This window comes from Pleurodeles waltl, chromosome 6 (assembly GCF_031143425.1).
Source record: "Pleurodeles waltl isolate 20211129_DDA chromosome 6, aPleWal1.hap1.20221129, whole genome shotgun sequence".
In the NCBI taxonomy this organism is placed as follows: Eukaryota; Metazoa; Chordata; class Amphibia; order Caudata; family Salamandridae; genus Pleurodeles; species Pleurodeles waltl.
Window position 1 is genome coordinate 86,417,874 of NC_090445.1, and position 13,274 is coordinate 86,431,147.

At 50.3% G+C, this 13,274-nt stretch overlaps 1 protein-coding gene across 6 annotated transcripts in view; it reads right to left on the reverse strand.

Annotated features, from left to right (window-relative positions):
• Positions 1-553: 553 nt before the first annotated feature.
• The window catches only part of SH3BP5L (SH3 binding domain protein 5 like), a 56,415-nt gene continuing 43,694 nt past the window's right edge, over positions 554-13,274 (reverse strand). For all 6 annotated transcript variants that reach the window (XM_069237398.1, XM_069237400.1, XM_069237402.1 and 3 more), the window contains exon 7: positions 554-2,639. In XM_069237398.1, the coding sequence (XP_069093499.1) occupies positions 2,241-2,639 (399 nt within the window). In that variant the 3' untranslated portion in view covers positions 554-2,240. The remainder of the gene's footprint in view (positions 2,640-13,274) is intronic.

Below are 13,274 nucleotides of genomic sequence, written 5' to 3' on the forward strand. Positions count from 1 at the left end.
AAAGCCAACCAACGGTAAGAAATGGACAGGCTGTAAGTCTGCTGTAAGTTCTTGGTAAGCACACACTAGGTCTTTTCCAACCAGACAGCACGCGTTGTTTGGTAAACTCACCCAAAAGTTTTCTTTTAAAAGGAAAAAAAGATTAGTGCAGCAGTATTGCTCAGTGTCTTTTAAAGATCATTTTGATTCTCCAGTTTTTAACATAAATCCCTTCAGCTACAAAAGTGTACCCGCATGTGGGCAGAGATAAGCAGAGTCCATGGATATTACTGAAGAGCTTATGATGGACATGGTGTTTCCGTATCCTTCTTGGCAGTATCACATTATTCTAATGTTATGAATCTGGGAAGGATCCTCAGCAGGACAAATTCATACTAGGACAAATATTAATAATCTGCAGCAGTGGAACTGAGGTAGCAGAGAACAAGCAGAAGTCCTTGCTGCACGAGTCCTGCTCACAGGCTCCCAATTTTGATTTTAGGAACTCTGAAATAAAAAGCAGGTTAGAAAAAGAATAGTAGAGAGGGAAAACATGCTATGCAGAAACCACAAGGTCAGAAGAAAGTTTATTTCAGATCCGGTTTAGCAGGGCATAATGACAGATAACCACCACGTCCTTTGCTGCCTCAACCCAAGGAAGGTTTCATTACAGCCAGGACCAGACTGTACAGCCGTTCAGAAGAACTCCCAGGTCTCCCATAGACCCGCGACAGCGAGCACGGACAACGTAAACCAGATATCTATAGGGAGGCAAACTGGGGCCTATCTTCATTAGATGGCTTCCTTTATTGTTGGGAGCTGGAGTATGGATTTGCAAAGGATAATGAGAAAGGGTCAACTTGCTGCTGAAGTCCAAAAGTTACAACATATTCTATACGTATGACCTCATCTGGGAATTTGGGAAGAGGTAGGAGAGGATCTGATGCATGACATTAGGGTATATAAAAAATATAAAATAAATAGATACATTTCCAGGAAACACCTACAGAAAGAGAGATAAAACTGTCAAAGTTGAGCAGTAGGGGAGTTTAGCTTGTACCGTGCAGTAAAGGATCCCCCCATTTAGCATTGTTGGGGCTATGATGGACTAAATAGGGGTACACAAGAGCTAGGTAACTGCAGGGAAAGGTTTCCCACAGTAACATCCTTATAGAGGGGATTTCCCTGGGGAAGTGCACAGGGCAGCATGATTCCACCCCTATGTCAGTGTCCTACAAGCTGGGTTACAGTTCATAACACCATGATAGAAGCAATATTGGTCTTCGTGGAGACTGATGGGAAGCACCAGTGTAATGCAGGCCTTAGGGGTTAGGGAATCCAGCCAGATGGTCCAACATGCCTGGCTTCACAGCACTCCTGGCAGCGAAGATTCGGGAGCACTTCTTTGATATTGGGCAATGATCTGCACAAAGGTGCTCATCGGGCACAGATGTGATGAACCGTGCCACAGAGAAAGGAGACGGGAGGCAAAGTGGGCGAAAGGGAGGAAAGAAGAGACAGAATGGGTGAAAAGGAGGCAAATGGATAAAACGGGGAGAGACCGGGGTAAAATCATTGTTGGTGGGAACAAGGGGCAATAGACGAATTAAGAAAGGAAGGCAGTGAGGGGCTAAAGGAGAGAATGATGGGAGAGAAGTGCTGAAATGGAAAGCTCGAAGAATGGAGGGTGGGGGGTATAATACACAAGTAGACTAAACAGAAGAGTGGGTTGCACGCATCCACCCCTTGATTAGAGTCTTCCTCCGCTCCGGATGTCAGTATCTTTCCACTTCCAGTAGTGTTGCCTTTTCCAGCCAGTCTTACGTCTTTCTCTTCCTGCTCTCAGCTGTGAAGCACACCAGCAGCCACTTTACATTTCTGCACGTTCCTTCGGTCTCCAGTCTTTGTGCATGACTGTCACCCCTGCAGACCCAGCCGCTGCCTCAGTCTTTTACTATTCCAAGAGGTCCTCAGGAGGACTGCATGTTGTTTAAAGAGACTGAATGACTGATCAATGCATGGATAAATCTCAAGCTCCCTCTGCCATGGCTTTTCTAAAAACTTGCACTATGTACTCCCACCATCACAAAAGCTCACACTGTAATGGCAGATCCCTGACAGATGTCCCCATTGGGACAGCCCCATAAAAATGTGTCACTGTTGTGGTGCCCCTCTCACAGGCTCCCACTTACCACCTTCTTACTGGCTTGCACTGCTCTGGACAACCTCCTCAGAGTCTCCTGCCACAGTGCAAGCCCATCTCACAGGCTAACACTGCGGTGATGTTTAAAGTGATTCTGTCCATGGTGGCCCCGATAGCCTGAAAGCTCAGACTCGGTCTCATCACTGTTCAGACTGGTTGCATCTGACATCCCTGCAAGATGCTCCACCGAGTCAAACTTCTGGAGGTCCGAGGCAATAGTGAGCAGGCTCAGCACAGAGGAAGTGTCTGAGCAGGGACATTCGGCTCCCAGCTGACCAGCTTCTGTGGGGTAGATGGCCTCAGCCCCCACTGGAGAGGCCCGCCGCGAGATGAGACGTTGCAGGCGGCGGGCGTGGATCTGCTCGCTGATCTGCTCCAGGTTACGAAGTGCTACAGAGTACTTGGTCTTAGACTGCAAGACCTTCTGCTCCAGCTCGATCACCCTTGCCTTGTGCTCCTGCGAGAGAAAATTATGTTTTTTAATGTCTATAAGCCAGTTTGAGCTCTGGGGTAGAACAGCTATCCACCTCCAAGCTCAAATAATGCTCAACAAAACAACGTAATAGAAACAATGATGCATCAATATAATTTTACAAAACATCAATGAGCTAATGCGAGGGCATGAATCAGAGCCTCCTCAAAGTTCATGCTTATCTGCCCAGTGTCTATTCGCGTGTGGTTTAAAACATCTTGTCAGAAGATATGCAATTTTGGGCAAGCCTATAATACATCTTTCTCATCTCCGCACGTCAGAGCATTAGGAGTAAGTAGTGGGGTACAGGATTTTTAGCTTCCTAGGAGAGGAGTGAAATACAAACTGTACATCAGCATTGTAGCACATTTCCCTATTCTGGACACTTCTCCGAGTTTTCAGTGCAGACTGCCAGAATTTATGCCATACCTACTGCATGATGTGCACATTAAGGTCCCATTTGACGGTGAGATTTTATATTTCAATGGTGTGTATGTGTTTATGATTAGTCCTAAGGTTTTTGGAAGGGGGGTTAGGTCTCACACTGCTCCCTTTCTATTAGTTGAGTGCAGTTGTTAATACTGTAACTTAAGATACTGTAACCCAGTGGTTCCCAACCTTTTCACATCTGTGGACCCCCACTTTATCATTACTGGAACCCGGGGACCCCCACTGAATATTATTGGAGTCTGGGGACCCCCTACTAAGCCATTACTGAAAGCTGGGGACCTAATCTGTTAATTTTAGCTTATTTTCTGAGCAGTCGCGGACCCCCTGAGGAGGCTTCGCGGACCCCCAGGGGTCCCCGGACCACAGGTTGGGAACCACTGCTGTAACCTATCAGTTTCTTCTGAACAGTGTTCTCATGTGCAGGTGTTAAAAGTCTTTATAACCCCGAGTGGAACATATCCCCCCAGCATCCTGAAGTTCCCCATCCTTCACCTAGCAAAATTATCTCTCCTAAAGCAGGAGCCATTCTTTATTTGAAGTAGATATGGGTAAACAGAACAGGAGAGCAGCAATTTGCCAGTCTCTCAATACCTCTGCTCACATTTCCATAAGTGGGTGTATATAACCTCAGAGTTAAACATTATAGAAGGATGGTTCCTCTTTGGGAGCCAGAGAAGGTCCAATAACTAACTTCCAATTAATGCATACGCCCTGTGCACCCACTGTTTTTCAAGATTCCCTCAGTGACCACATGAACAAAGTATGAAAAGAAGCCTCCCTTGCAAATGTGCAGCCACCACTGCTAGACACTTTATAAACACCCTTGGAGCAGTGGTGACCCTAAAAGGAAGTAGCTTAAATTGGTAGTGTTGTCCACTTACCAAAAAGCAAAGGTACCATTGATGAGCAAGGTGGATAGGTATGTAGGCACAGGAGTCCTTGAGATAGAGTCATGTCATGAAATTACCATGTTGAGGGAGGGGGATGACATTCTGCAGACCGGTCATGTGAAAATGATCTGATAGGATGTGGAATTTGAGTGCCCTGAGGTCGAGGATAAGCTTGAGCGCCATCCTTTATGGAGATGAGAAAGTAGTGAGAGTAAACGCCTCTCCCGTCATACTGTAGGGGGGGGACCCTCTCTATGGTGCACTTCTGTAAGGGGGCGTTCACTTCTTCCTGGAAGAGATATTCTTTGTTGAGAGCGTATGTATTGGGTGGGATGTTGGGAGGGGTTAGGTGTTGTTCGAGGCAATAGCAGTGTTGGACCACTGCTAGAATCCCCTTGCCTGACACAACTCCTTCCCAGAGGGGCAATCCGGTATCCTCCAAAAGGTGATTTGTATGAGAAAATACCCATTTTCTGTATAGTCACCACTATTTTAGCTGAATTCTATTGATGGTTTTTAGGTTATACGCACTGGGGCACTGCCTTCTAGTGCCCAGTGTATGTGCTCTGGTCCTTAAGACATGTAAAATTGGCTAATCCCAGATTGGCATATTTAATTCCCCTGTACTGCCATAGTACATGGTGTAGAAACTACACCCAAGGCATGGAAAATTAAATGCCACCTGTGGACAAAAGCACTTACTGTGCCATCTACTTGTGTGACAAGAAAAACATGGCTTTAGGTCTAGAAATATAATAGGACTGCTGCTGTTAAAACCTACAACAACACTTCTGACAAGGGAAAAACTCTCCTTTTAAATACCGATGTCACCCAATAGGGTATTGTGCCTAACACTTAAAAACAGGATATGTAGAAATGTGATGTTGGCGTGCCCCTGACCAAAAGCTATTTTCACCATGGAAGGTTCTGGCTTTCCTATGAGGAAAACTAGAGTGCAGATCAATATATAAATTTTGCTATCTTGGTTTTGGGATAAGCTAAAGAAACGACAATCAAATTCGATTGTGAAGTTACATTTTTACTACATATTAAGGAAAAGTACATTTTAGAAAGTTACCTTCTTCCTGCCTGCATTAGCCTGGCAGCAGTTTTCCCTGCCAGTGACTGACCATAATGAGGTGTGAAAACTGCTTAAGCCTGGTGACAGGATGAGCAGGGGGTGAGGTCTGGACAGAAACAGCAGCTCGGAAGGTTTAGGATATTAATTTAGTTAAAAAAGGACAAGGGTGAAACCTGTTCACTCATAGTCAAGTGTAAGGGAAAGCCTGAGGAAGTGAAGTCTTTGATCTGAAGGCCCTCTGTAGCTAATTGGGCACAAGCCCAGATGGAGGGAGACTTGGTCCCATAACCAGTTTGATATAGTTGAGGAGGAGGGGACAGGTCATTTCCCTAGGCACATGCCTAGGCTGGTCCACAGGTCCCCTTCAGGGAAAAAAGGCCTGTGCTATCTTCTATCTCTCTTAGAATAGAGCGCTGTGGGATAGTTTGCAGGAAGGGAAACAGTATATGCTAAAGAAGTGGGAAGGGTTGGTCCCAGGAACTTTTCCCCCAGTGGTTAGAAAATATCCAGGAGTTACCTCCACCCACCGGCTAGTAAACAGTACAAAGTTAGCACTTTGCTCACAGCTCACCAGAATGCTTTCTGGACGTGTGGATGAACAGAAGAGGACTGACCCTGCTCTTTGAAACCTGTGAGGAGACCTAAAGGGTTGCACCTCCTCTCACTTACACCCTGGACAAAGAAATGAACTCCAAGGGGGAGGGGGTCAGTGGCTGACCTCCTATGAGGTTACAAGGACATCAAAAGCTGCAAGAGGGCTTTCTCCTGGCGTGACCAGTTGCAACTCAAAGAGAACCCGACCTTCGTGGTGGTCTCTGTTCAAGTTTGACCTGACCTTAAGTCCTGTACCTGAGATAGTAGTGTCCAGAAGGACTTATTCTGAAATCTCTGGGGGGGGGGGGGGGGGGAAATCGGATCTGGGGGCTGGGTCAGATGGCATGTGTCTGAAACAGAGAAAGAGGACCCCTTTGGCATCTCTGGTGGAGGCACTGGGGGTGGTTTGCTGCAGAGGAAGAGGACTGGTGGCTCTGTCCTTCTGGTTATTCAGTGGCGGCTTCAGGGAGCAAGGCTTGAAGGAATGTTCCCTCTCAAAGGCCAGTCTCCTATTTCAAGGAAGAGGTTCTGGAGGAATTGGTTAGGGCATTTTCACAGAGATCTTACTTGTAATAGGATACATAAACAGGCACTTCTGCCAGCCATCAAGCTCCTGCTGCAACTTCCTTGATTCTGAACGTCAACTGGGGCTTTGAGCCAAGTTTCAACTTCAGTTTCAGCATCCAGGAAAGTTTGGGTGAAAACGGGGTCTTATGCACAGGCACAGATGGAGCCTTCACTACTTACCTTGGGCGCTTAATGTGGCTTGAGCTTGATGGGGGTAGTCAACCTTAGTTAGAAGCTTGCTAGGCTGTGAAGCCTTTTCCCACTGCAACTCAAAACCCGAAGGTAGTGGGGGTGGTGGTAGGTGGGGGGATCCTGGGCTTGGCCTTTGTTTGCATCCTTGTTTAGGGCTTGAAGGCCAAATCATGTAGGAGCAGTGTTCAATCTAGGCGTGGGACAGCCTGGTGGTATAGGCCTCAGGGGCCAATGGAATACCCAAGTCCACAGTGTGGTCTTGGTACAAAGGACATTACTCTTCGGCTCAATGTTGTCCTTCTTGTGTTCCAATGTGCTCAATGACACTGTCTCCAGACTGGATGTGGACTGCAGTCAGAAGTCCAGCTACTTCCTGTTCTTCTGCATTGAAGATATCCGGGGTCTAAGCAGAGCTCTGCTGGTACATCATCCGGTGTGCTTAGTGCCATTACCTTCAGCACTGCAGTGTCATTTTTGAATGGAGGCTAGGCATAAATCCAGGAGGTATTGTTGTGGTCTTGGCACAGGTTAAAAACTTTGTGGTAGTCAGACTACGGGTATTTCAAATTGCAGAGGGGGCAATTTGAAAAAGGTGTCCATTCTATCATTCCCACAACATTCTCAGATGATGAAGGACTGGAGAGAGCACCCTGTTTATGAGGGGCTTGTGGGTCTCAACCATTGTTTTAGTTGATGTTGAAGGTTTTCGTGCTTCGGGAGGAAAAGGAATAATAAGTTCGCTGAATCTGACACCATAGGATTGAAAAGGTACTTGTTCGGAACTTGTTCAGAACAATACAAACTCTGAGCCCACGCGGTATAAGCCTGAACCGGATGGTAGAACATAACAATCAAACATTGCATCCGTGCCCAGGTGCAACTTACACCAAGAAGAGGAGTCACACCACATCTCGTTACTCAAGAATCTTCTTAGAAGAAAAACAACTTGAAAATGTCCAACCCCAGCAACAGTCAGGTATTGCTAGATGCACAGTTTGAAGAGAACATCCATTGTGACAATATATGCCCCTGTTAGACCTGACAGCTTTAAGGTGGTCTTCCCCCAAATTTCTGCTTGCCTCCCTCCATTTTTCTGATCACCTTTTTCTCTGGTTTTAGGACTCTGCTCTATTTACCACTGCTAACCAGTGCTAAAGTGCTTGTGCTCTCTCCCCTAAACATGATAATATTGGCTCCTACCCAACTGGCATAATTAATTTACCTATAGGTCCCTAGTAAAGTGCAATGTATGTGCCCAGGGCCTGTAAATTAAATGCTACTAGTGAGCCTGCAGCACTGATTATGTCATCCACATAAGGAGCCCCTTAACCAAGTCTCAGGCCTGCCATTACAAGGCCTATGTGTACAGTTTCCCTGCCACTTCGACTTGGCATTTAAAACTACATTGTAAGGAAATGCCTTCTTGGCATGGTTACCCCCTGACTTTTTGCCTCTGCTGATGCCAAGTTATGATTTAAAAGTGTGCTGAGGCCTGCTAACCAGGCCCCAGCACCAGTGGTCTTTCCCTAAACTGTACCTGTTGTCTCCACAATTGTCACACCCTGGCATCCAGGTAAGTCCCTTGTAACTGGTACCAAGGGCCCTGATGCCAGGGAAGGTCTCTAAGGGCTGCAGCATGTCTTATGCCACCCTGGGGACCCCTCACTCAGCACATGCACAAAGCTTGCCAGCTTGTGTGTGCTGGTGGGGAGAAATGGCACTCCCCTCAGGGTGCCATGCCAACTTCACACTGCCTATGGCATAGATAAGTCACCCCTCTAGCAGGCCTCAAAGCCCTAAAGCAGGGTGCACTATACCACAGGTGAGGGCATAGGTGCATGAGCACTATGCCCCTACAGTGTTTAAGCAAAACCTTAGATATTGTAAGTGCAGGGTAGCCATAAGAGTATATGGTCTGGGAGTCTGTCATACCCGAACTCCACAGCACCATAATGGCTACACTGAAAACTGGGAAGGTTGGTATCAAACTTCTCAGCACAATAAATGCACACTGATGCCAGTGTACATTTTATTGTGAAATACACCCAGAGGGCATCTTAGAGATGCCCCCTGAAAACATACCGACTTCCAGTGTGGGCTGACTAGTTTTTGCCAGCCTGCCACACACCAGACATGTTGCTGGCCACATGGGGAGAGTGCCTTTGCCACTCTGTGGCCAGGAACAAAACCTGTACTGGGTGGAGGTGCTTCACACCTCCCCCTGCAGAAACTGTAACAGCTGGCGGTGAGACTCAAAGGCTCACCCCCTTTGTTACAGCGCCACAGGGCATCCCAGCTAATGGAGAGGCCCGCCCCTCCGGCCACTGCCCTCAGTTTTGGCAGCAAGGATTCCCCCAATAGGATTAGGGATGAGCCCCCCTCCCCACAGGGAGGAGGCACAAAGAGGGTGAAGCCACCCTCGGGGCTAGTAGCCATTGGCTACTATCCTCCCAGACCTAAACACACCCCTAAATTGAGTATTTAGGGGCCCCCAGAACCTAGAAAGATAGATTACTGTAACCTGAAGACGAAGGAGGACTGCTGACCTGAAGCCCTGCAGAGAAGATGGAGACACCAACTGCTTTGGCCCCAGCCCTACTGGTCTGTCTCCCCACTTCAAGAAAAACTGCAACAGCGACGCATCCCCCAGGGTCCAGCGACCTCTGAAGCCTCAGAGGACTACCCTGCATCTAAAAGGACCAAGTAACTCCCGAGGACAGCGGCCCTGTTCCACAAAGACTGCAACTTTGCAACAAAGAAGCAACTTTTAAAGACCACACCTTTCCCGCCGGAAGCGTGAGACTTTCCACTCTGCAACCGACGCCCCCGGCTCGACCTGCGGAAAACTAACACTACAGGGAGGACTCCCCGGCGACTGCGACCCCGTGAGTAGCCAGAGTTGGCCCCCCTGAGGCCCCACAGTGACGCCTGCAGAGGGAATCCAGAGGCTCCCCCTGACCGCGACTGCCTGCTTCAAGGAACCCGACGCCTGGTAAAGACACTGCACCCTCAGCCCCCAGGACCTGAAGGAACCGAACTCCAGTGCAGGAGCGACCCCCAGGTGGCCCTCTTCCTAGCCCAGGTGGTGGCTACCCCGAGGAGCCCCCCGCTTGCCTGCATCGCTGAAGGGATCCCTGGGTTTCCCATTGAAACCTATTGCGAACCCGACGCCTGTTTGCACTCTGCACCCGCCCGCCCCTGTGCTGCTGAGGGTGTACTTTCTGTGCCTGCTTGTGTCCCCCCGGTGGCCTACAAAACCCCCCTGGTCTGCCCTCCGAAGTCGCGGGTACTTACCTGCTGGCAGACTGGAACCGGGGCACCCCTATTTCCATTGAAGCCTATGTGGTTTGGGCACCTCCTTGACCTCTGCACCTGACCGGCCCTGAGCTGCTGCTGTGGTAACTTTGGGGTTGCCTTGAACCCCCAACGGTGGGCTACCTTGGGCCCAACTTTGAACCCTGTAAGTGTTTTACTTACCTGTGAACTTAACATTTACTTACCTCCCCCAGGAACTGTTGATTTTTGCACTGTGTCCACTTTTAAAATAGCTTATTGCCATTTTTTGCCAAAACTGTACCCTGTGTGGGGAAGCGTCGGGTGGCGGGGAAGACCTGGGGTGCTGCGGATTCCCTTGCGGGACTGGCGGCTGCAGCGCGGAGAGTTGGGCTGCGCTGGGCCTGTTGCCTGCCTCGTTGGTGCAACGCTGGAGCGGCCTGGATCGCGGCGCTCCCGCGGGTGGTTAACGCTGCTCGGGCCACCTCCCATCCTAAATTCGGGGTGCCAGTGGCAGCGCGGCTCGCGGACGGAGCCGCGCGGTTCCCTGACAGGTGGGCTCCTCGCGGGGCCCAGTTGGCAGGTGAGTTGGCCTGAGGGCCCCGTGGACGCTGCTGCTGGCTGGTTGGTTGGCGGCTTAGGAGGGCGGCTTACGCTCCGTGTACCCGGGTCTGCCTGGGGAAGAGGGCGCCTGAAGTTGCCCTGCTGCTGCACCTGGGCCCGGACACCGGAGGGGACGGCTATATGGTGCCCCCCTGACTGCTGCTGCACGGCCTGGCTCCCTTCTGCATTGTCTTGGTGCATGAAGGTTGGCCTTGCGACTCGTGGCCTCTAGAGGTGGTGTTTGATGTGGGGGCTGCACGGTAACGCTTGGCCTTGATGCATATTGTGCCTACGCCTTGGCGGCAAAGCCATTGCGTGCGCAACAAGCTGGTTTTGTCTCGCGCTTGCCACTGACAGTGTATGACCCTTGGCCCAGCTGGGAGGCAGGTGGTGCTCCCGAACTTCTGGCCGGGTGGACACTTGGGCAGGCGACTTTCACGGCGACCACCTGCGAGCGGTGGCGAGTGTGATCAGACATGGGGAAGGCGGATCAGAAACAGTCCAAGCTGATGTTTGAGGGCAAAAAGAAAAGTAGCCAGGTGGGTAGGTCGACAGATGACCTGCCCAGGAAGAAGACATACAATTGTCCACTGTGAAGGCTATGTTCGCCGATCTTAAACACAGCCTGGCCAGTACTGATGGGAAGCTGGACCATCTAACAGTGCAGGTGGATCGCCTAAAGGAGAGGGTGGATGGACATGCCACCTGTCTTGACCACGTAGATTCTCGGACGTCGGATTTGGAAGACAACCTCCGCGAGGAAGGAGAGGTTGCTGCGGATGGAACACATGTTAAAGCTCATTTGTAATAAAAACTAAGTTCTTGAGGCCAGATCCCGCCACAATAATGTTCGCATTTTGGGTTTGCTGGATTCGACGGCCATGGGACGCATGGAAGATTATGTGGAGACTATGTTTACATCACTGCTCCCTGGCGAGCTCTCTCAGGTGCTGGAACGGGCACACCGATTGCTTGGCCTCCGGGGGTGCTGCGCGGCCGATCATTGTGCATTTATTTAACTACCGGGACAGGGATAATGAGATCAGCATTTTCTAGCTTATACACCTGGGGTGCAGGCTGCGCGTCGGGCATTTCTCCCGGTCAAGCGTACCCTGAGCCAGACGGACGCTAAGTTCTCTCTCATTTACAAAGGCAAATTGCACTTTTTTTTACTGACACAAATCTGGCGGCCAAGTATGTCAAGACCATCCCCAGGAAGGCGCCTCTGCGGAGGGGACGGGCGATGAACTCCCTGATGGAAATGATAACCATTAGACTCTGGCTTGTCGCTGCAGATCACACTAACTGCTCTGTCTGCGGGCTGGGCCTGGACCAGGTGTGAGATGAGCTGGTTCGGTTGTGGCCGGTGCTGGACTCCGAACGGTATCCTGATGTTCCTGCTCACCCACCTCTACCAGGGCGGTTACCGGATGGCCTCGCTTATGCCCCGTTGGATGAGTCCAAAATTAGACGTCTGCTGTTTTGGTGTGGGTTCTGAGTTTGGGTGTGGGTGGGTCTACTGGGCTGGCACGACTGGGGAGCCAGCGTGAGGGGGTGGGGGGGGTTGGCAGTTTGGTTTACTGAGGTTGTTGGTGCTGTCTCTTCTTCCTCTCTCTTTTTCTCTTTTCTTAGCAGCTGCTGCTTTCTGTAGGATGGCTGGGGATGGCATGCGCTTGAGTGGCTGTTGGGGTGGTGACCATAGGCACGCCGGCTGTTAGGTGTCTCACTTGGAATGTTAGGGGGAAGATGATGGTCGTAAGATGAGACTGTTATCAGACTATGTTCAACACCATGTGGTTGATAGATGTATATTGCCGGAGATGCATCTGTCTGAAGGAACGAAAGCGAGGGTAAAAGCTGGCGAGATTGGTGAGAGTCACATGGCGTCATGCTCTGGATATGCGCAGAGTGTAGCAATTTTGATTAGGAAGGGACTGCCATGGCGCATGGGTAGGGTGCTGCTGGATCCGCGTGGCCGATATGTCAAGTTGAAGGGCACTTTGTATGATAGGCCATCTTGCATTGTTTCATTTTATAGACCCCAATGTTGACAACCCTGAGTTCTTTGCGGAGGTCTGGCACTTGATTGGCTCGCTGGGCCCGGGTTCTCTACTGTGGGATGGAGACTTCAATGTGGTCCTGGACCCGGCGGCGGACCAGGAGAGTCGGGCCAGACCTCAACATGTAGCAGCGGCAAGGGAATTGGCGCATATTATGGCTGAAGGTGCTCTGGTGGATTTATGGAGGGCCAAGCATGGTGGGGACAGGCAGGGAACGTGTGTCAATTATACGCATGTCAGCTGGTCTAGAATAGATCGCTGGTTGGGCACCAGAGATGTGAAACACTGGACGAAGTCTGTTGAGGGTATGACCCACACGTTGTTGGACCATTTGCCGGTCCTGTTGGAGCTGCATGTGCCTGGGTGCCCTGGCCGTGCGTTTTCGTGGCGGCTGCCTTGCGGGCGCTGAGAGATCCTGTCTTCCAGGAAGAAATCCGTACTGCTATCGTAGACTACTTGGAAATAAATCAAGGATCGGTGTGCTCGGCGGGCATCCTCTGGGAGGCCTTCAAGGTTGTCATCCGGGAAGTTTGTCTCGCTAAGCAGCATGTGGTGCCGAGAGCACTTATAGGAGAGCTGGAGGCGCGACTGGCCGATATGGAGAGGAGATTAGCTTCTGCTTGGTGTATGAGCCTTTTGGCTGAATTCAGGGAGGACCTGTCCTGCTACGAGGAAGGGGCACTGCGCGAGGTATGTTATCTGGGTGAAGAGGCGACGGGGAAGGTGAACAGGCTGAGAAGACGTTGGCGGCTATGCTCCACAACCCATGGGCTGGGAATTATATAGTGGAACTTACTGACTCAGAGGGGACGCTTCGAACAGGCACGGCTGAGGTTCAGCACATTATGTCTGACTTTTACTTGGACCTGAATGCCGAGCGCCCGGGGGTGAATGTTTTGGATGCCGTCAA